Source organism: Phacochoerus africanus, chromosome 1 (genome assembly GCF_016906955.1).
Source record: "Phacochoerus africanus isolate WHEZ1 chromosome 1, ROS_Pafr_v1, whole genome shotgun sequence".
NCBI lineage: Eukaryota > Metazoa > Chordata > Mammalia > Artiodactyla > Suidae > Phacochoerus > Phacochoerus africanus.
Genome location: NC_062544.1, coordinates 57,212,940 through 57,235,785, shown reverse-complemented (window position 1 = coordinate 57,235,785; position 22,846 = coordinate 57,212,940). Strand labels below are relative to the sequence as shown.

The 22,846-nt window shown below is 36.4% G+C and overlaps 1 protein-coding gene across 3 annotated transcripts in view; it reads left to right on the top strand.

Moving 5' to 3' along the window:
• Positions 1 to 22,846, top strand: part of WDR70 (WD repeat domain 70) — a 294,335-nt gene that overhangs the window by 177,732 nt on the left and 93,757 nt on the right. For all 3 annotated transcript variants that reach the window (XM_047766810.1, XM_047766803.1, XM_047766821.1), the window contains exon 10: positions 15,128 to 15,302. In XM_047766810.1, coding sequence (XP_047622766.1) covers positions 15,128 to 15,302 — 175 coding nt within the window. The remainder of the gene's footprint in view (positions 1 to 15,127; positions 15,303 to 22,846) is intronic.

Here is a 22,846-nt window from a genome sequence, read left to right as displayed (position 1 = left end):
CAACACACTTTTGTAAAATGTGCCTGGCTGCACGCACCTCCCATTCACCTTTATCATACACACCGATATTATTTCCCCCTGCCTCTGTGGGCAGTGATAGCTCTGGAATACTTCCCGCCCCTGTAGTTAAGTGGTTGAAACAAAGGATGTCACAGTAATCTGTGAAAGCAGGCACCTCCAAGGGTGAGCAGTGAGCCCCTAGGGCTGTGAAAATTTAGGATACCAGCCCCTTAGGGGTAGCTGAGGTGCATATCAAAGGAATGACTTGAGTGAGCCAAGACCTCTTTTGTTCCTGCCGCCTGCCCTTTGTTGCCAAACTCCGACAAGTCCTAGCCCCCGGCCCCCCACCTCCTCAGAGAGGTTTTTTCAAGGCTACCTGAGGTGCTGTCTTAAGTCCTAATTTTGCTGGGGGTAAAATTTAACTCTCTTTTTTTCTTTTGGTCTTTCTGCCTTTCCTAGGGCCGTTCCTGCGGCATATGGAGGTTCCCAGGCTAGGGGTCGAATCGGAGCTGTAGCTGCCAGCCTACACCACAGCCACAGCGGGATCCAAGCTGCGTCTGTATACCACAGCTCATGGCAACGCTGGATCCTTAACCCACTGAGTGAGGCCAGGGAGCGAACCCACAACCTCATGGTTCCTAGTCGGATTCGTTAACCACTGCGCCACGACGGGAACTCCTCTGCCTCGTCATTCTACTAAAACTGCTCTTGCGGGCCTTGTCTATGACTGTCATCTGTTAAATCCAATGAAGCCCTTTTAGTCCTTAGTTGACTTTGGAATTGACATTCTTGATCATACCTTCCTTTTAAACTTTCTCCTTTGTCTTTGCTGACGCTGTCCTCTCCTGCCTCTCATAGCTCTTGTCTCTTGTCTGTCTCCTTTTCACTGCTCATGCCTTAACTTTCTGTTCCATGGTGGTGTGTCTTCTGGAGTTGCCATAGTTGTATCTCTGTCTGCATTCTAATGACTCTTTAATTATATTCCTTCTCCCTGCCCTACACCACAAGATTCCCCCCCTGGCCACCACACTTAAACCTAACCCTTGACCTGCTCTTTCCTCCTTTAATATTATTATCTTTGTCTTTTATCACATCTTCCACAGCTTGTTCTCACTGAATGAATGGCATCCCCCACCCTCTCTGCCTCATTGCCTTAGCCCAGGCCTCGATCATCTCTCCTCTGGGCTCTTCAGCCTGCGGACTTGGCCCCTCCAAGCAATCTTTTCCACTACCATCATAAGTGGTTTTCTGAAAAACAGGTCTGATTATGTAACTTGCCATAACTCTTTTTAGTGTCTCCATAGTGTCCTGGAATGTAAAGCCTATGATCCAAGGACAGTTTATAGGGTACCCTTTACAGTCTGATAATTGCTAGTGATTGTTAACAGTCTCATCCTCTCCTTGCCCACAGGGAAGCTCATCCTCTTGTCAAAGCAAACCACATGTTCCTAGAATAAGCTGTGCTTTTGCAGGCCCCCTTATCTTTGCATCTTCTCTACCATCTTCTCTACCAGATTCATCCCTCTCCCCCAACTATGAGTTTCATTTGCAGAATCTTAACTTTTCCCAGAAAACACACCTCTGAGAAATCCTTTCCAGATCTTTTCAAATGAACTACCTCCTTCCCATCTCTGGATGCTGCCTCATGACGTGATAATGTCCCCCCCCCCCAATTTTTCTCCTCCACTAGTTTGTTCTTGGAGAACATGCACCTTTGTATTCCCAGGTAGTCTATAGTCTTTCTAGCCTATAGAAAGTATTTAATATATATTTGTTGAATTATGGCCCTATGTATGGCTTATTGTTTGTACATTTTCCCACCAGCCCAGCTGTGATTTCCATGAAGGCAAAGGCCCTGTCCTAGTTAATCCTTTTTTCTTCAGAGCTAGGAACAGTACTCAAGGCTCAACAAAAGTTAATTGGAGCAAGTTATGTTGAGGAGAATTTCAGGAGAACTCAAAAAGTACAGTAGTACTGAAAGATAAGAGGGAGTTCCAGTGGTGGCTCAGCGGTAACAAACCCAACTAATATCCATGAGGATGTGGGTTTGATCCCTGGCCCTGCTAAGGATCCAGTGTTGCTGTGAGCTGTGGTGTAATTCGCAGATGCAGCTCAGATCTAGTGTTGCTGTGGCTGTGGCATAGGCTGGCAGCTTCAACTCTGATTCGACCCCTAGCCTAGGAACTTCCATAAGCTGCTGGTACAGCCCTAAAAAGAAAAGAAAAAAATAAAGTTATATAGATAGATAATGACAATATACATATTAAAAATACATATTTAATTATATAAATATATATTAATTAGATATGCCTGATATAGGATTTTAATTTTATTGAAAGCCTATTATATATACAAAATGATGCTAGATATAAAGAGAATAAACAGAGTTGAAATGGGTATCTGTTTAGCAGATTTTTAATTCAGCATTTTAGAAAGTGTTTAGTCATATAGTCTTTTGAAAAACTCGTAGCATTTTTTTCATAAGTCCGAGTAGCATAATTCTCAGCATCTAGCTGAAGGGTGTTCTGTTAAAATACTATATACTATTTTTCTCATGAGCTTCATGATAAGTTAAAGTAGAAGGGTTTAGCTGGAACAAAGGAACCTACTGCTTTAACATAATTGGATGTATATCTGAATATGTAGTTTTCCTTTCCCTTCTCCTTCCTCTTTTTTTTTCTCCTCTCTTCCTAAATTTAAGCTCACTAATTGAGAAATAGATATGGATATATAATATGTATTTATGTATTCCCTGTGTGTACACAAACCTTTAAGCAGTTGAACATTTGATATTTGTTATCTATAGGGTCCTAGTTTCATGTTGGTAGGAAGCTGTTGAGTACTGCTTCATCTCTCGTGATCCAGCAGGTCACTCAAACTAGAACTCTGTGTAATTCAGGATCCTTTGCTTCTTAATCTACATACTAAACCCTATCTCTCTTGTTTGACTTAATGAAATAAAAGGTTTTAAAAGTGTTTTGTAAAGAGCTTCAGGGTTATTTGGCTTATAAAATCAGGGCATAATTTTTGCCCAATAAGAATACTGATATATATTTTAAATTGAGTCTCTTCTAATTCCATTTGGTCGACTTCCACATCTGAGGTTTTTGAAAGTGATCCTCAGAAATGTTAATTGTTGATGGTTTTTCTAGAAATTTAATGAGACATTCAGCTATACTGATTGCAGCTGAAACTAGAAGAGGATGGGGTAATTAAATGATTTTTAGTATATTTACAGAGTTGGGTAATCATCACAATGATCTAATTTATATTTCCATCGCCCTAAAAAGAATTTTTGTTTAGTCATTTCCCATTCTTAACCCCCAGCCCTGGGAATCGCTAATCTGCTTTCTGTATTTGCCTTTTATAGACATTTAAATATTTGCCTTTTATAGACATTTCAGATAAATGGGATTATACAATATATGACCTTTTTGTGTCTAGCTTCTTTTACTTAGCAATAATGTGTTTTGAGGTTCATCCATGTGTTACAGTGTGTAGTGGGTTGAGTGGTAGCCCATGAAAGGTATTTCTATATCAAATTCCTGGAATTTGTGAATATTTACCTTACTTGGAAAAGGGATCTTTGCAGATGTCATTGTTAAGGATCTTGAGATGAAATCATCCTGGATTATCCAGGTGGGCGCTGAATCCAGGGACAAGTCCCCCTATAAGAGACAAAAAAGGGAGAAGATATACAGAGGGGGAGGCCATGTAGAGATAGAGTCTGAGATCGGAGGGATGTGGTTATAAGCCAGTGAAGCCAGTCAGTTTTCACAGGCACCAGAAGCTAGTAGAGGCAAGGAGGAATTCTCTTGCAGAGCCTCCAGACGGAGTAGACTTCTGGTCTCTAAAACTGTGAAAGAATAAATTTCTATTGTTTTAAGCCACACAGTTTGTAGTTATTGTTATGGGAGCCTCAAGAAGATCATATACTATAGTGCACATCACTCCTTTTTCTTTCTTTATTGCCAAACCAGTCATTTTCCATTGTATGACAATTTCATTTTGTTTATCCACTCATCAGTTGATGGACATTGGGATTGTTTCCAGTTTTTGGCTATTATAAATAATGTTTTTATGAAGATTCATTTTGAAGTTATTGCATGGGGTTATGTTTTCAGTTTTCTTGGGTAGATACCTAGGAGTGCAAATGCTATTATGTGGCAAAGCTGTATTTACTATTTTACAAAACTGCCAAACTGTTTTCCAAAATGGCTCCACCATGTTATGTTCCTACCATTAAAGTATGAGGGTTCCAGTTTCCTTACTTCCTCACCAACACTTATAATTGTCTGCCTTTGATTATTGCTGTCTAATAGCTATGAAGTGGTATCTTACTGTGATTTTGATTTGCATTTTCTTTTTTTAAAAAATTTTTTATTTTCCCACTGTATAGCAAGGGGATCAAGTTATCCTTACATGTATACATTACAATTACATTTTTTCCCCATCCTTTTGCATTTGCATTTTCTTAGTAACAAATTACGTCAGGCATCTTTTTCTGTGCTTATTGGGCATTTGTATATATTCTTTAGTGAAATATGTATTCAAATCTTTTACCCATTTAAAAAAAAGTGGGTCAGGAGTTCCCATCATGGTGCAGCGGAAATGAATCCAACTAGGAACCATGAGGTTGCGGGTTCGATCCCTGGCCTCACTCAGTGGGTTAAGGGTCTGGCTTAATTGCCATCAGCTATGGTGTAGGTTGCAGATGCGGCTCAGATCTGATGTTGCTGGGGCTGTGGTGTAGGCTGGCAGCTGTAGCACCGATTTGACCCCTAGCCTGGGAACCTCCGTATGCTGCAAGTGTGGCCCTAAAAAAAAAAAAAAAGTGGGTCACTTATCTTTTTATTGAATTGTAAAAATTCTTTAAGTATTCTCAATACCAGTCCCTTATAAGATATATGATTTACAAATATTTTCTCCAAGTCTATAGCTTTTCTTTAAACTTTCTTTATAGTAGCTTTTAAAGCATGTACATTTTTAATTTTGATGATGTCCAACTTAACCTTTTTTTCCTTTTATCATTTGTGCTTTTATTGTTATATCTAAGAAAGCATGCCCTAATCCAATGTCATGTTTTAAGAGTTTTATATTTATGTCTGTGATCTATTTTGAGTTAATTTTTATATGGTGTGAAGTAAAGGTCCACATTCATCTTTTTTGCTTATAGATATCTGGCTGTCTCATTTTCTCATTTGTCATTTTCCTCTTTTCTCATCTTTTGAAAAGATCATTCTTTCTCCATGAAATTATTTTGGCATCTTTGTTGAAAATCAGTTGGCCATACTGTACGGGTATAAGTTGTTATTTATTGTAGTGTTCATCCTTACTCTAAGTCAAGATTTCGTAAGACCTAATTTTAATAATTATAAGTACAGAACATTAACATGAAATACATTTCTCCTAAATGGAACTACATTTTTATTGCAATTACTGTGTGTGTATAATGTGAATTATATATGTTTATAAAGATTATTGTGGGTTTATATAGAAGTTCAAACACTTTCCCCATTTCTGTGGGCTAATACCTTTAATATTTGGGCACTTTTGAAGAAAAGGTTGTTCTTGTTGGATTTATTCTGCCACTATAGCCATTGAGTTTCAGATTCTTACATCACTCACGCTGCTTGTGTAGTCTTTCGAGAAAAATTAAACCAAGATCTCTTAAGTGATTTCCATGCAAAATTAATGCTTCCCTAACTTCTGCCAAATGCTGTGATGCATTTATGCAGCAGATGCCAGAAAGTTTAGAGCTTGTATCTGGAAAGAATTCAAAATTTTAAGATAGAAAGCATTTGTGCCTGGGGCGATGTAATGACCCCACCTGTGTCTTTTTCTTGTCTTCTGGGTGTTTTCATTTTGTGTCCACAAAGGCTCAGGCAGATCCTTCTTCTATTTTTAAATCTTTTTTTTTTTTAAATGAAACACAGTTTTAATTTTACAAGACCAGATCTCACTCCAAGTTTCAAAATACGTGTTCTTCAGCATAAAATGTTTTGACAGATACCTAATGGCCTAGCACTTTAACATCCATTTTTTTCAGGCATAGATTCAGAGAATCAGAGCCATAAAACCATAGTGTAATTAGTCACATTGAATGCTATGTAAATTTATATTTCATACATCTATATGCTAGGTTAGCTATTTTTTTTTCTTTCTGTTATTTTGAAAATTAGCTCAACCTATTAATATACCACTAAAATAAATGGACCATACTTAGTTGTTGGGTTTATTAGCATTAATATTTTATTTTTGGCCTAAGAGGAAAAGCAGAAAGAACCTAGTATTTATTGAGGGCCTACTGTGTTCTAAGTACTGTCCTAGACACGTTTATATCCCTAATCTCACTTAATCTTCACAACCCCTCATTGTTGGTATTATTATCCCAGTTTTAGAGATGAAAAACTTTAAACAAGCCAGATAATGAAAATGATATTTTATAGTATTTATGTGGGGCCTTTCATATCATAGTTTTGAAGTATCATTTGACTTTTGGAAATGTTCAGTTATAAAAAAAAAAGAGAGGGAGAGAAACTATCATAATTTATCTCCACTGTTGTAGAGCTGAGGGTAAAAAGAAAAGTCACATGAAGTATTTCTCAACTTTTGTGCATATTAACTGTGGAAAACTTAACGAACAGAGACAAGTAAACAGTACAGACTACATTGAGTGGGGCTAAGGCTTTATTTTATGTATTTTTTCATGGCCACACCTGAGGCATGTGGAAGTTCCCAGGCTAGGGATTGAATCCTAGCCACAGTTGCGACCTATGCTGCAGCCACAGCAACGCTGGATCCTTTAACCCATTTGCCTCCACAGCAGCCTGGGCTGCTGCAGTCAGATTCTTTTTTTTTTTTTTTCCCTTTCTTTCCTCTTTTGGCTGCCCCGTGTTTCCGGGGGAATGCATAGTGGAACAGTTCCCACTCCCACCAACAGTACACGAGGGTACCCTTTTCTCCATACCCTCTCCAACATTTGTTATTTGTAGAATTTTTGTTTTTCTTTTTAGGGCCACACTCATAGTGTATGGAAGTTCCCAGGCTATAGGTCAAATCAGAGCTGCAGCTGCCGGCCTATGCCACAGCCACAGCAACACCAGATCCAAGCTGTGTCTGCAACCTACACCACAGCTCATGACAACATCAGATCCTTAACCCACTGAACAAGGCGAGGGTTCTAACCTGTGTCCTCATGGATTCGTTTCCGCTAAGCTACAATGGAAACTTCCCAAAGCCTTTTCTGAGCTTATATTTTGCTAGTTAGTAATTCCTAAAATCAGTCAATGCGGTCTTATGTCAGGCACTGGGTTCCACAGCTCTGAAAAGTAGGGTTTGGTAATGTTAATGTTAGTTGATTAAATTCCTAAGCAAAGCTTAGGGGGAAGACTTGCAACAGTTATTAAAACAAAAACAAAAAACAACCCTTCATTTGGAATAAATGGTAAATTTTTGACAGCAGATGCTGGCTACTTGAAAACTATACATTTAAAAATCAATTGCAGGAGTTCTCAGGTAGCCTAGAGATTAACCCACTGCTTTGGCATGGGTGTGCTTGTGTACTTCAATCCTTGGCCCAGTAACTTCTGTATGCTCTGGCTATGGCAAAAAAAAAAAAAAATCGTGTTTCACTGTATGTTGTTTATATTTCAATAAAATTGATTGCTAAAATGCTTGGATAGGAATTCCTCCTGTGGCGCAACAGGATTGGCAGCATCTCTGCAGCACCAGGACGTAGGTTTGATCCACTGCCCCAGCACAGTGGGTTAAAGGATCCAGCATTGCTGCTGCTGTGGTGTAGGTCACAACTGTGGCTCAGATCTGATCCCTGGCCCAGGAACTCCATATGCTGTGGGGAGTTTTGAACAAATAACAACAATAAAAACTTGGATAGGCAGTGAATCTCTTTCATCCGTTCAACAATCCATTATTAGGGGCTTAGTATGTGTTTCATCTCTATTATATATATGTGTTATATTCAAGAGATGGGGTAGAACCTAAGCATACAAAAATAAAAATAAAATAAAATAAAACAAACAAACAAAAACCCAGAGCCCTTGCCCCAGAGGAATTCTTCTTGTAGAAGAAGTATATGTCAATATACATAATTATAGCTTAGGTGATTGGTGTTATAAAGTTAAAAGGTAATATGGGAATCTGCATAGAGTGAGTTTACTAGTTTTGGTCTTTTTCAAAATTGTTTAGGCTGTTCCAAGTTGTTTACATTTCCATGTGATTCTTAGAATCAGCATTCTCAGTTTCTACCCCAAGGAAATTCTGTTGGAATTTGATTGAGATTGCATTGAATCTGAAGATTAATTTGGGAAGAATTGAAATCTTACCAATATTGACCCCATGAATATAGTGTATCTTCTCATTTGTGTTTCTCTCATAAATGTTTTCTGGTTTTTAGTATACAAATACTATGCATATCTTGACAGATTCCATATTTATTCATACTATTATAAATGGTATTATTGTCATAATTTCAGCATCCAGTTGTTTGTTGCTAGGCAGGAGAAATAAAGTTGATTTTTGATTATTTACCTTGTATCTTGTGGCCTTGCTAACTCACTTATTAGTTCTAGTAGCATTTTTGTAGATTCTTGGGATTGTCTGTATAGATGATCCTGTGGTCTCTCTTAAAAAGTTTTATTTCTTCTTTCCATTCTGTAAGCCTTTAATTTCTTTTATTTACCGTATTGCATTGGCTGGCATCTTCAGTATACAAAAATGGTGATGGTTTGAGTTCATTGCCTTGTTCTCAAGTGTAAGAGGAAAGCATTCAGCCTTTCCCCATTAAATATATTACCTGTAAGTTTTTCATAGATGTACTCTATCAGGTTGAAGACATTCCATCCTATTCCTAGTTTACTGAGAGGCTTTTTGTTTCTATTTTTAATTAGGAGTGGATGTTGAATTATTTTTGTATTTTTAAATGAAAATATAGTTGATTTACAATATTGTGCCAGTTTCTGCTGTACAGCAAGTGACCCAGTCATACATATATAATTTTGTAATATGCCTGTTTTGAATCAATTGAGATAATCAGATAGCTTTTTTCCCTTTTTAGTCTGTTTTTTCAGTCCTTCCAATCCTCCTTTGCATTCCTGGTTTAAATAACACTGAATCATGTCATAATATCATTTTTATACACTGCCAGTTTTATGCACTGATAATTTGTTAAGAATTTTTGTGTCACTGGGGATATGGGTCTATAGTTTTGTCTTGTAGTGACTGGTTTTGGCATCAGGGTAATGCTGGCCTTATAGAATGAATTGAGAAGTGTTCTCTTCTATTTTCTGAAAGAGTTTGTAGAGTTTCCTTCCTTCCTTCCTTCCTTCCTCCCTCCCTCCCTCTCTCCCTCTCTCTTTCCCTCCCTTCTTTCCTTCCTTTTTTGCTTAATATTGGATTATTTTTTTTTTGTCTTTTTGCCTTTTCTAGGGCAGCTTCCTGAGGTATATGGAGGTTCCCAGGCTAGGGGTCTAATCGAGCTGTAGCTGCCAGCCTACGCCAGAGCCACAGCAATGCAGGATCCGAGCCGCATCTGCGACCTACACCACAGCTTATGGCAACGCTGGATCCTTAACCCACTGAGCAAGGCCAGGGATCAAACCTGCAACCTCATGGTTCTTAGTAGGATTCGTTAACCACTGCACCATGACAGGAACTCTGAATGTTTTTATTTTTGTTTTTTCTTCTAGTTTTATTGAGATATAATTGACATGCAACACTGTATAAGTTTGAGTACAGCATAATGATTTGACTTACATACATCATGAAACGATCACTACAGTAAGTTTAGTGAACATCCAGCATCTCATATAGATACAAAATTAAATAGAAAACATTTTTTTCTTGTGGTGAGAACTCTTAGGATTTACTTTCTTAACTTTCATGTATAGCATAACCACAGTGTTAATTCTCTGTTCCTAGTACTCATTTATCTTATACCTGGAAGTTTGTGTCTTTTGACTGCCTGCCTTCCTCCAATTCCTCACTCCTGGAACTGCAAATCTGATCTAGTTCTGTGAGATTTTTTTGGGGGGTGGGGGTGGGTGTTTAGGGCTGCACCTGTGGCATATGGAAGTCCCTAAGCTTTGGGTCTAATTGGAGCTGCAGCTGCAGGCCTATGCCATAGCCATGGCAACGCTGGATCTGAGCTGCATCTGCAACCTATGCCACAGCTGAGGCAATGCCAGATCCTTAACCCACTGAGTGAGGCCAGGGATTGAACCCACATCCTCATGGACACAGGAACTTGTGTTTGTTTATTTTTTAAGTATATTTTTCCTACAATACTATGTTAATTCTGATTGTATAACATAGTGATTTGCTATTTCTATACACTTCTAAATGATCACCGGGAAAAGCCTAGTTACTGTCTGTCACCATATAAAGATTGCGTATTTATTAACTATAATACACACTGTACATTTCATATTTGTGACCCATTTATTTTGCAACTGGAAGTTTATAGCTCTTAATCATTAACTATAATACACACTGTACATTAACTGTATCTTACATTACATTAATGTAGCTTATATTACATTAACTGTATCTTACATCTCTTACATTAACTATAATACACACTGTACATTTCATACTTGTGACCCATTTATTTTGCAGCTGGAAGTTTGTATCTCTTAATCTCCCTCACCTTTTCCTTTCCTTCCCTCACCTCCTACCCTCTGGTAACCACTTGTTTGTTCTCTTTATCTATGATTCTGTACCTGTTCTGTTCTGTTTGTTCATTTGTCTTGTTTTTTTAATTTCTATGTGTAAGTGAAATAATACTATATTTGTCTTTCTCTGTCTGACTTATTTCATTTAGCATAATACTCTCTAGGTCCATTCATATTGTCACAAATGGCAAAATTTCATTCTTTCTTATAGCTGAGTAATATTCCATTGTATCTGTATATGTATGTATATATAACCACACCTTTATCCATTCATAATGTTATTGGGCGCTAGGGTTGCTTCCATAGCTTGGCTCTTGTAAATAAAGCTGCCTTGGACATGGTGGCACATATATCTTTTCAAATTGTATTTTGTTTTCCTTGGATTAAGTAATTAGAAGTGGAATTGCTAGATTGTATGGTTTCTGGTTTTTATTGTTTTGTTGTTGTTTTTGTTTTTATGGTTGCACCTGCAGCATATGGAGGTTCCCAGACTAGGGATCAAATCGGAGCTGCAGGTGCCAGCCTATGCCACAGCCACAGAAATGTCAGATCTGAGCTGAATCTGCAACCTATGCTGAAGCTCATGGTAATGCCAGATCCTTAACCCACTGAGCAAGGCCAGGGATCGAACCTGCGTCCTCATGGATGCTAGTCAGATTTTTAACCTGCTGAGCCACAATAGGAACTCCCCTATTTTTAATTTCTTGAGGAATCTCCATAGTGTTATCCATAATGACTGCACCAGTTTATATTCCCACCAGCGGTGCCCAGGTGTTCCCTTTTATCCACATCCTTGCTTATGCTTGTTATTTGTTGTCTTTTTGATAATAGCCATTCTGACAGGTGTGAGATGATACCTTATTGTGGTTTTGATTTACATTTCCTTGATGTTAATCATTTTTTCTTGTATTGTTTAACCATCTATGTGTTTTCTTTGGAAAAATGTCTATTTGGATCCTCTGCCCATTTAAAAATCAGGTTGTTTGTGTTTTTGGATATTGCACTGTATGTGTTCTCTGTATGTTTTGGGTATTGACCCCTTGTCAGATATATCTTTGCAAATATCTTTTCCCATTCAGTAAGGAGCCTTTTCTTAAGACATTATTTCTTTCTTAAATATATGGTAGAATTCAACAATGAAGTCACCTTAGTGGGAAGATTTTAAATTATGTACTTAATTTACATAATTAAACATCAAGATATTGGTGTTTGTCTCCAATTTCTGTTTTTTCATAAATTCACCCAGAAGTTGATTAATTGTATTGATCGACTCTAAGACCAGCTTTTGGTTTCTCTTCTGGTTTTCTGTTTTTTGTTTTATTCTTGTGTATTCTCATTTCCTTCTGCTTGCTTTGGATTTACTATTTTCTCTTTTTTTCTAGTTTGAATTTTAGGTAATTCATATGAGGCCTTTTTTTCCTAACAGATACACTTAATGCCTGATTTTTCCCTTTGTGCTCTACTTTAGTTCAATACCATGAATTTCAATATATTGTATTTTCATGTTTTTGGATTCAAAAGTGTTGTCTAATATCTCTTATGATTGATTTTTTTCTTTGACCCATAGATTATTTAGAATTGTGTTTACTAATTTCCGAATGTTTTGGAAGAGGTATACTTCCAGATATATTTCTGTTATGGATCATATATCTTGTTTTATTTTTTGGACAGTGAACATGTCTTCTATGATTTCTGTCATTTTAGTAGGTTTAGATTTGTTTTATGGCCCATAATGTGGTCTAGTTTGATGAATGTTCAATGTATAAAAGAATGTGCATCCAATTGTAGGGTGAAGTGTTATATAAATGTTAATTAGCTCAGCTTGTTTGTTAGAGTTTTTAAGGTCTCTCTCTTTTTTTTTTTTTTTTAAGGAAGAGAAGGTCTTCTTGTTTCATTAGTTACTGAGAGAGGAGTGCTAAAGTGTATAGATATACATTTGCTAGAGTTCCTCTTGTGGCTCAGTGGTTAACAAATCCAACTAGGAACCATGAGGTTGCGGGTTCGATCCCTGGCCTTGCTCAGTGGGTTAAGGATCTGGCATTACCGTGAGCTATAGTGTAGGTTGCAGACGCGGCTCGGATCCCGAGTTGCTGTGGCTCTGGTGTAGGCCGGCGATGACAGCTCCAATTCGACCCCTAGCCTGGGAACCTCCCTAGCCATGGGAGCGGCACTTGAAAAGGCAAAGAGATAAAAAAAAAAAAAGTGTATAGATATATGTTTGCTCTAAGCTATGGGTTTGATAGTCCTTCTTTTATTTCATTTTTCTTTCTTTTTTTTTTTTGGCCTCCTTGCAGCGTAGGGAGTTCCTGGGCCAGGGATCAGATCCAAGCTATAGTTGTGACCTAGGCCACACCTGTGGCAACACTGGATGCTTAACCCATTGTGCCAGGCTGGGGATCAAACCTTTCTCCTGGCATTCCCAAGATGCTGCCAATCCTGTTGCACCACAGTGGGAACTCCTTCTTTTATTTCTATTAAGTTTGCTTTCATATTTTGAAGCTCTGTTATTAGGAGGATATACATTTAGGATCATTATGTCTTCTTGATCATTTGACTCTAGCATTATGAAATTTTCCTCTTTGTCTCTAGTTTTATTGCTTGTTTCGAAGTCCACTTTGACTTTAATATAATCACTCTAGCCTTCTTTTGATTATGTTTATATGGCACATCTTTTTTCCATCCTTTTACTGTTAAATGATTAGGTCTTTAAAGGTTTTTATGTGCTTTTTTTTTTTTTGTCTTTTTGTCTTTTCTAGGGCTGCACCTGCAGCATATTGAGGTTCCCAGGCCAGGGGTCTAATTGGAGCTGTAGCCACTGGCCTACGCCAGAGCCATGGCAATGTGCTATCCGAGCTGCGTCTGCAACCTACACCACAGCTTACGGCAATGCTGGATCCCCAACCCACTGAACGAGACCTGGGATCAAACCCACAACCTCATGGTTTCTAGTCGGATTTGTTGACCACTGAGCCATGACAGGAGCTCCTTATGTGCTTTTAAACACAGACTCTGCTGAATTTTGCTTTTATCTAATACAATTTGACAGTCTTTTCCTTTTAGTGAGAGTTTTTAGGCCATTTCCAATTAATGTAATTATTGATGAGGTTGGATTTAAACCTACCATGTTGCTATTTATTTTATATTTATCCCATTATTATTTTTTCCTATTTTGATAGGATTAATTTTTGTTTTCCATTTTGTTCTCCATTATTATGTATTTTTTATAAAAGTGTGTTAGCAGTTGCTTGAGGGTTGGTAATATACATCTTTAATGTAGCAAAGTCTCTCTTCAAATAATATTTTACCATTTCAAATATATAGTATAAAACTGTATACTTTCATTATTCTCTCCCAATCTTTGAGCTACTTTGGTCATGTCACTTACTTGAACTTATTTTACAAACTTTATAATATTATTATTTTTGCTTTATAGCCATTTATATTTTCAAGAGATTTAAACATTTAGAAAAGTGTCTTTTACATTTACTTTCATTTTTATCATATGTTGCACCCTTCACTTCTTAGTGTAGATTTAGATTTACATTTGTGTCATGTTTGTTCTTTCTGAATAATTTCCTTTAACATTTCTTATAGTACGAATCTGATGGAAATGAATTATCTCAGCTTTTGTTCGTCTGAAAAAGTATTCCACCTTATTTTGAAATTTATTTTTTTTGGCTATAGAATACTAGATTGGCTTTTTTTTTTTTTTCCCAGAACATTAGAGATGTTGTTCTATGGTAGTTTAGCTTGGATGGTTTCTGCCATGAAGTCACTGATCTTTGTTTTCTTGTATTTTTTTTTTTTTTCTCATACAGATTTTATTCTGCCCTAGGTGGCTGTACTCCTTTCCCTGGGACTGTGAGCAAGAGGGCATTCTGTCCCTGCCCTAGCTCTAAACTGCTATTACTTGTTACTTTGTGGAAACTTGAGGCAGACAGCCTCTGCCAGAGGCAGGAGCTATTTGCCTGGGCCCTAGAGCAGGACATCATTTTTTCGTGACCATTTTTTTTTTTTCAATATATTTTCTGGTGTATGTTATAAACAGTGTCTTAACACATGTAAGTAATTCAGAAATTAATGTGTGTATGTAGTTTTACTGTTCAGAGTGTGTGGTCAGAATTATTTGGAAGCTACTGCTTTAGAGGGTCAGAACTAAGTGATAGATTTGAAATGAAATCTGCCACTTGCTCTTTGATTTCATGACAACACAATTTGGATGGTTCACTTTATTTCAGTGAGTAACCTCAATTGTAAGTGGACAGTGTTTTACAGTGCACATTTTATTTAAAATATTTAGATTAAAATATTTACATATTAAATACATTAAAAATATTAGATTTATATGCTTAAAATGTGAAGCAATATTTTGTGGGCTCTTTTATATTCTTAAATCCTTCCTTTTTTATAAGTGAAAATTTCCTTTTTCTTTTTAGAACCGTGAGGACGTGGGAAGTTGAAAATCCGAAGAAGCAAAAAAGTGTGTTTAAACCACGGACAATGCAGGGTAAAAAAGTAGTTCCTACCACATGCACATATAGTAGAGATGGAAACCTCATAGCAGCTGCCTGCCAGAATGGAAGCATACAGATCTGGGACCGAAATTTGACTGTAAGTCAAGGACATTTAAGTCCACTTTTCTTAGAAGAGAACCACCTTATAAAGACAAACATCATGTTAAAATATTATGAGGGTCAATTTCCTGAGTTTAGCCCTAATTTAAACTTCAGTATTAGTTGATAAAACATTGGAACTTTTGCAGTAAACAGCATGTTAGCAAACATTCCAGCTCAGTATTTTCCAATGTGTATTACATTTTGTTTTTAAAATAAACTAGATCTTTTGGTATAAAATTTTAAAAGCACAATACACTTTATTATATGATATCTCAATATACTTGATTTTGAACGTGAAGGATTTGACGGTAATATCAAACAATACTAAGCAGTGAGCTAGAAAATATCCTTTAAAAGATTTAAGAAAACCATGAATATCATCCATCAGTTGTTATGCAATTATTTCTATAGCAATTTAAACAATATTCTATTCTGATATTCCGTGATATTCCATTTGAATAGGTTTCAGGTTTTCTCTTTTCAGTTTTAGGTCATTATTAGAATAAATAAATTTTGGAATTGGAAGGGATCATAGAATTCTATAACCATAGAAATAATGAATATAAAATCCTTTGGCTAATTCTGTGAATTAGCTTTAAAAAGGGCTTTTGTGTTTATGTATAGATGATAAAGCAGGAATTTTTCAATGATTCTAGATTACAAGTGTTAAATGAAAACCTATACTAATGTTGTAATACAAATGGGTTATCTTATTTTAATAAAAGGTTCTAGTCAAATTACTAATAAAGATTTATTAAGTACCTACTGGACACTCGAAATACTGTAGACTATTCCAAATTCCTAACTTCATAGAGTTCACATTCTCGTTCTTTTAAAAAATTATAAAAATAATATTGTTTCATATAAAATTGCACGTCAAGCATTTACACTATGAAAGGGGCCCTAGGAAATGAAGTTGTCTTTTCAGGCAGATGAGTTAGAGTCAGTTTTCTTGGAAGAAGGTAAAAAGTAATGATAGGGAAAAAAGAATCCATGTTGATAATGCTGGAAATATCTTTGGCATTTTCTGTTTGTCAGATCTTTTTATTTCTGTTTTCATCTCCACTATAAACCCCATAAAGCTTCATAACAGCTCAGAGATTTTAAAAATCCTTTGAATTGTAAACTATGTTTTAAGCAAGCAATAAATTTTTTAGTAACTGGCTTTCATCTCCTCTGGATGCTGTTGATTTAAACATAGAAATTCTAAAACATGAAGTTTTCTTATGTAGTTTTAATAGTAATGTATTTGGTATAGTGTATATGTGTATATATACATATATACATGTGTGTGTATAATATATATGTATGTATGTGTGTATATATAAACATATATATGCCTTTTTCTTAGAGCCCATGTATTTCCATAAAGTTGAATAAAGGTTTTAAAGACTGGCGTTACATATCTCTTGAAATAATTAGTATATCTCCTATCCAGTTGTGTAGAAAACAAAGCTATCTGAATGCCAGTTTCCCCCATAACAAATCTTTTAAGCCATTCTTCTAATCACAGTATTTGATCCTATTTAGTGAGAATTTAATGATGCATGAATATGTAGTTTATTATACTACATCCTATTCATTATATTTCATTCATATTTTTACATTTATGTGTTTGTATGTCACCTGGAAACAAATCAAATTGAGAGGGAAAAACTTGCTAGCAGGAAAAAATTTGCTTTAAAAATAGATTAAAAAATTTCTTAACTATTACTTTAGCAATAACAAATCATCTACAGGGAGACACTAAAGCTGAGGTAAGAAAGCCTAATAATGGTTTTTTTCCACACACTAGCCAAATAACTACATGGAAAATAATGGTCAATACATATGTTTCCTGACAATTAAGTAAAGCTGTCATAATTGCCATATTTAATCTTAGAATTCTCCTTGGAGCAGCTTGAACTTCAGCAAATGAAATGAAATGTATTTCTTTTCTTAGAAGTACGATGTCCATTAATGATAAATTCCTCTGTTTTCAAGACCTACTTTTATTCTAGAATTACACTGGCTAGTATGGTAGCCACTAGCCACATGTGACTGTTTACATTTAAAGTAATTTAAATAAAATATAATTAAAATTTCAGTTCCTCAGTCATACTAGCTACTTATTAGACGGTACAGATAGAGAACATTCTCATCACTGCAGGAGGTTCTATTGGACATTGCTGCCCAAGAGAACTGTTTGTCCAGCATCCTTCTCAGTCATATGATGGATGATGGGCTGTCTTTCAGTTTGATAAGATCCCTTCAGGTAGCTTCTGCAGGTCTGCATTACCTACCTGTTCCCTCACCCCCCATAACTTGAGCAACAGCAAGGAGGCCAGTGCTTGGTTGGAGTCAAGTGAGGGTGGTGCAGAATACAGGGAGATGACATTGGAGAGGTAACAGCATGCCTTCTGACTCAGGGCCTTGGCATATGTTGAATCCTTCTGCCTCCAACCTTCTTCTCATAGGTGTTCACATGGTTTTTCTCCCTCACCTCTTTCAGTAATTTGCTCAGATTTTGTCTTTTCATCAAGGTCTTTCCTGTCTCCACGCTATATACAATTCCAACTTTCACCCCACCAGTGGCACTCTCTAGCCCTCTTATTTTCTTCCAGAGTGCTGATCACCATCTGACATACTGAACTAAATATTTTGCTTGTTTATTGCTGTTTCCCTCCAGTAGGATATTGGCTTCATGAGGGGAAGGGTTATTGTCTATTTTGTCCCCCGTTGTAGTCTCAGAGCAAATAACAATATCTAGTATTTAAGAGATTCTTAGTAACTATTTGTTGACTGAATGATTGAATGAATGTATTCTGAACAGGTAATATAAAATGAGACTGTCAGTTTATTTCTAAAAAGTCATTAAAAATAGTAGCATAAAGATCTTTGTTACATGAAATATAATGAAATAGAGATATGAGAGAGGGAGGGGGAAGGGAGAGAGGGAGAAGTTGAAGTAATTTTTGATGTATCCTTATATGAATAAATGCATCATCTATATTAATATAGGTGGGTTTTTAAAAGCTGTTTTCGTGTATCTTTTAAAAGCCAGTGTAATTTTTGGCTTTTAAAAGATTCCAGCTTATGTAGTCTTATGAATACCTAGTAACCTTTTCTGTTTGTATAAAAATACCTACCAAATTCTTTGGACATATTTTGCTCAAAGCTGTGTTGGACCTCTTTGAAATCTATCAAGAATCTACAATATCCTAGACCCTTTACTAAAAGTACATGCTGTACTTCCTTGTATTGCAGTCACTATTTGTTGACTAAGATTTTGGCAGGAAAATGCAGACCCATTATATTCACGGAGTTTTGCCTTCCCTAGACACAGGTGGTGGGAGGGAATAATATTTGAAGTTTGATTTGGCAATAGGGTACTACCAGCAACTTGACCCACTCTTCACCTGACTGCCTCCTACTGCTCCTTTGGCCTGCCACCCTAGCCCAGATTCTAGGGCAGTCCTTTTAGGAAAATGATCACACACTCCAACCCCTTATCAGGAAAGCCTCAAGCCCGTGAGCTACTGCAGAGCCGTTTCTCCAGCGTGGTGGTTTAGGTGCCCACATTCTCTCAGCTGTGCTAGAAAATGGTTAGTATCGTTGAGAGAAAGCTGGGGCAGGAGCTAGTAATTACATAGGAGATAAGCTTCTGGGCAAACAAGCCCCTGGTGAGTAAGAGAACGGAGTATGAAGGAGAAAGGATACAGGAAAAAAAGTCACCAGTTGTAGCTTGCATCCAGTGTTCCACAGCTCATTAAATATCTCCAATCCCCTTCTGATAACTCAAGGTTAGGCTGATTTATGGCCTTCTACACTTTTCCTTTTATTAATATATGTTTTATATATATCTATAAAATATCTCTCTAACTATATATAGACACAGATTCAAATGTTTTTATATAGAGAGAATATACAGTGTGCTTTTTTATACTTGAAGGTATAACATGGACAATTTTATAATAGCAGACACAGCTCCCATTGGCTTTTTTCAATGGAATTTTCTCATTGGCTTTATTTAAGTGGAATCATAATTTTGCACACATAATATATAGACTTGTTATAAAATAATAATTATTATTACTATTATTATTTTATTAATTGCATCTTTTCTACTTTCCTTATCCAATCTCTACCCCCTAGGGCTTGTAGATTACCTGATATATATCTTTCCACACTTTTTCCCATAGCTCTGTATCTGTGTCCATCTAGCTAGCTAGATAGATCAGGAACATTTCGCCTGGTCTTTTTGAGCACCTACCACCTCACCAAGAATGAGACAAATGATAAAAATGTCTTTTCCCTTCTTTTTGCAAAGGCTGATAGCTTAATAATTCACAACTTTTACCCACTATTAGTTGTTCAAATTAAATCAGTGAAATATTGACTACTGGGGGGAAAGTACATTACAGAGGAAAAAAATGATATTTTAAAAACAATTTTTAAAAACCAAGTGACTTAGAAAATGGTTCTAGTACCTTCCTTTGAGAAAAAATGGTGTTCTTTCTATTAAAAAATATAGAGAGTCATATTAAAAATACACATATGGATTTTCGTCTTTTCATTAGGCCTAATATTTGGAGTTTAGAAAGTATATGTGGATAGCTAAAAGTCTACTGCATAATTCTCTAGCACATTCTGTAAATGACACCTGAGACATACAATTGCATTATATATCCTTGAGACTTCCTGACCCTCAGTGCTGAGCTTCCTAAGCTCTCTGTAGCCTCATTTTACTTATTCATGAACTGAAGGCATGATCTCCACCGTGTCAGATTATTCTCAGGATTATATTAGGTAATGGATTTCAAGTGCCCAGAACAGGACTTGCACATAACAGGTTTTCATAACTGTTGGTCTTCTTCCTCCTTTCTTTTTATCTTCTAGGCGATTTACAGTTTTTGTAGAGGGGTAAAATTAGATCTCAGGATGCTGTTTAACTGTGGCTGTGAAAGTGTCATGAATTTAACAGATTCTTTGGTGACTAAAAGTATGATTTAGCAAAATAAGAATGTAGATCCCTGCTAGAGCCAGTCATTCATTGTATGAAAATACAACCACCATCAATAACCTAGAGCTCTCTGTATTCATTGATTAGTGTGCTTCAGTAGATATGAATTATAATTATTTTTAAATAAACATTCAAGGGAAAACATATGACATATAGCTTATTCTGTAGTGTTTTTAACATGAGTATTTTTCAAAGCTCGCTTCGTAAAAAAAAATGTCATTGATTCAGAGTACAAACAGACCACTAAAACTATGTGAAATTACTTGTAGGCCCCAAAGTTAAGTTCTAATTTGTCAATTATTTTAGTGAAAGTTTTAAAGTTTTACTTCTAATGCTGTCTTGTAAAATGTCACGTATTATTGGAAGCAACCTTTCAAAAAATGAGAGTATACTGGTTTTGAAAAAATTAGGTTAAAAGTTTTTCTTTTAAATGTAGATGATTCTTATCCTTATTTTTTGAGGGCAGAAATAATAGAATAATTGAATTTAAGACTTTAAGTTATGCGTGGTAACTTAAACACATTCATTCAGTTCTGCTCCCTCCTGAAACCCCACTAAAATGACAGGAGAGGTATTTTTAAACGCGTAAACCCACACAGACAAAAAGAATTAGAGAGGAGATGACAGTAGAAAAGAGAAGTCAAGACACTTTTGGAAGCTAGAAACCAGATGGGTGAATGCTAACTGACTTGCCCGACTAGAGGAAGCTGAAACCATAGGCTGGTTCAAGCCCATGCAAGACAAACTCATCCCGCAGTTCCCTCTTCTACCCTATGTGGCCATATCCTGTTCTTCTCTTACCTTCCCTCACTGCCACTGAAGACTGAAGAAGTATTTTTGGGACAGATCTGTTAGAGGGAATTTGTATTCCAAGCAAAGCTGAGATAAGGTGAAAAAAATCTTCATATAGAACAGTGTTTCATCTCCCCCTCCTCTGATATTACTATTACTGTTATTATGATGACTATTACTGCTATTGTTATTATTATTATTATTAGTTTTTACCGAGTTTTTACTGTGAATCAGGCAGCGTTTAAAGCATTTTACATGTAATATTGTATTTAATCCTTACAACCATCTCGCCAAAGAAGCAGTATTACTGTCATTATTTTACAGATAAAGAAACTAAGACAGAGAGAAGTTGTAATGCCTACCCAAAATTACAGTTCGTAAGTGGCAGAACTAGGGTTCAATCCTAGGCAGTCTGGTGCAAGTGCCATTCCAGGGGTCAGTGAACTATGGCCCTTGTGCCAAATCTAGCCCAGCACCTATTTTCGTATGACCTGCAAGCTACGTTTTTACGTTTTTAAATGCTTGTCTTATTTTCCTATGACTGCTCTAACAAACATCACAAACTTAGTGGCTTAAACAACATAAATGTCTTATCTTACACTTACATAGATTTTTGGAAGTCTCACTGAACTCCAAGTCAAGGTGTTGGTGGGATCATGTTCCCTTTTAGAGGCTTCAGGGGAGAGCTCATTTCCTTGCCTTTCCAGTTTCTAGAAGCTACCCACATTCCTTGGCTGGTGGCCCCCTTCCTCCATCTTCAGGGCGAGCAATAGTGAATTGAGTCCTTTTCACATCACAAAACCATGACCTTCTCTTCCACTTCCCTCTTCCGCTTTTAAAGACCCTTGTGATTACAGTACGCCTATGCAAATAATCTCCCTATTTCAAGATCAGATGATTAGCAACATTAATCTGAAATTTTAATTCCCCCTTGCCAGGTAAGATAACATATTCATAAGCTGCAGTAATTGGGAGGTAGGAATCTTTGGGGGAGGCATTATGCTGCCTACCACAATGGTTTAAAAGAAATTAAAATAAAAATATTTCATGACACATGCAAATTACATGAAATTAGAATTTCAGTGTCCATAAATAAAATTTAATTAGAGCATCCTTGCTCATTCATTTTTGTATTATCTGTGGCTTCTTTTGCATTACAGTAGCAAAGCTGAGTAGTTGCAACAGATTATCTAGCCCTTCAAGCCTAAAATATTTACTGTCTGGCCCTTTATAAAAGATTTTGACCTCCTGACATAGTGTTTCTAATCAGCTTTTTAGTGCCTTACTTTTATGTATTAATGGACAGACAAGGATCAATTGACATTTGAAGAAGTCCTCTAACAGGAAATACAGAGACTAAAGTAATCTCAGAGAGGGGAGAGAGAGAGAGAGATAATGTGGGAATCAAAGAGTATTTCAAGGGAAAAAAATTCCTATAGTTAATATTCTCAGAGAGAAAAGAGAATATTGCAGCCATGAAACTAAAGAAGAATTCTACAAAAAAATTGTGAACCCTAAGAGTTCAAGAAAGAGCTCTTGGAAAATAAATAGATGATACTAGAGGGAAAATCCATAGGAGTAGTGAAAGATATAGTCAAGGAAATCTTGAAAGTAGAACAAAACAGTGAGAAAGCAAAGATAGACTTAAGGGTCAATTTAGGGCCCAACATTTGACCAGAAAGTTTTAGAAAGAGAGAAGAGGAGAGAGAATGCAGTTAGGTAAGAAAGGATTCTGACCATTCCCC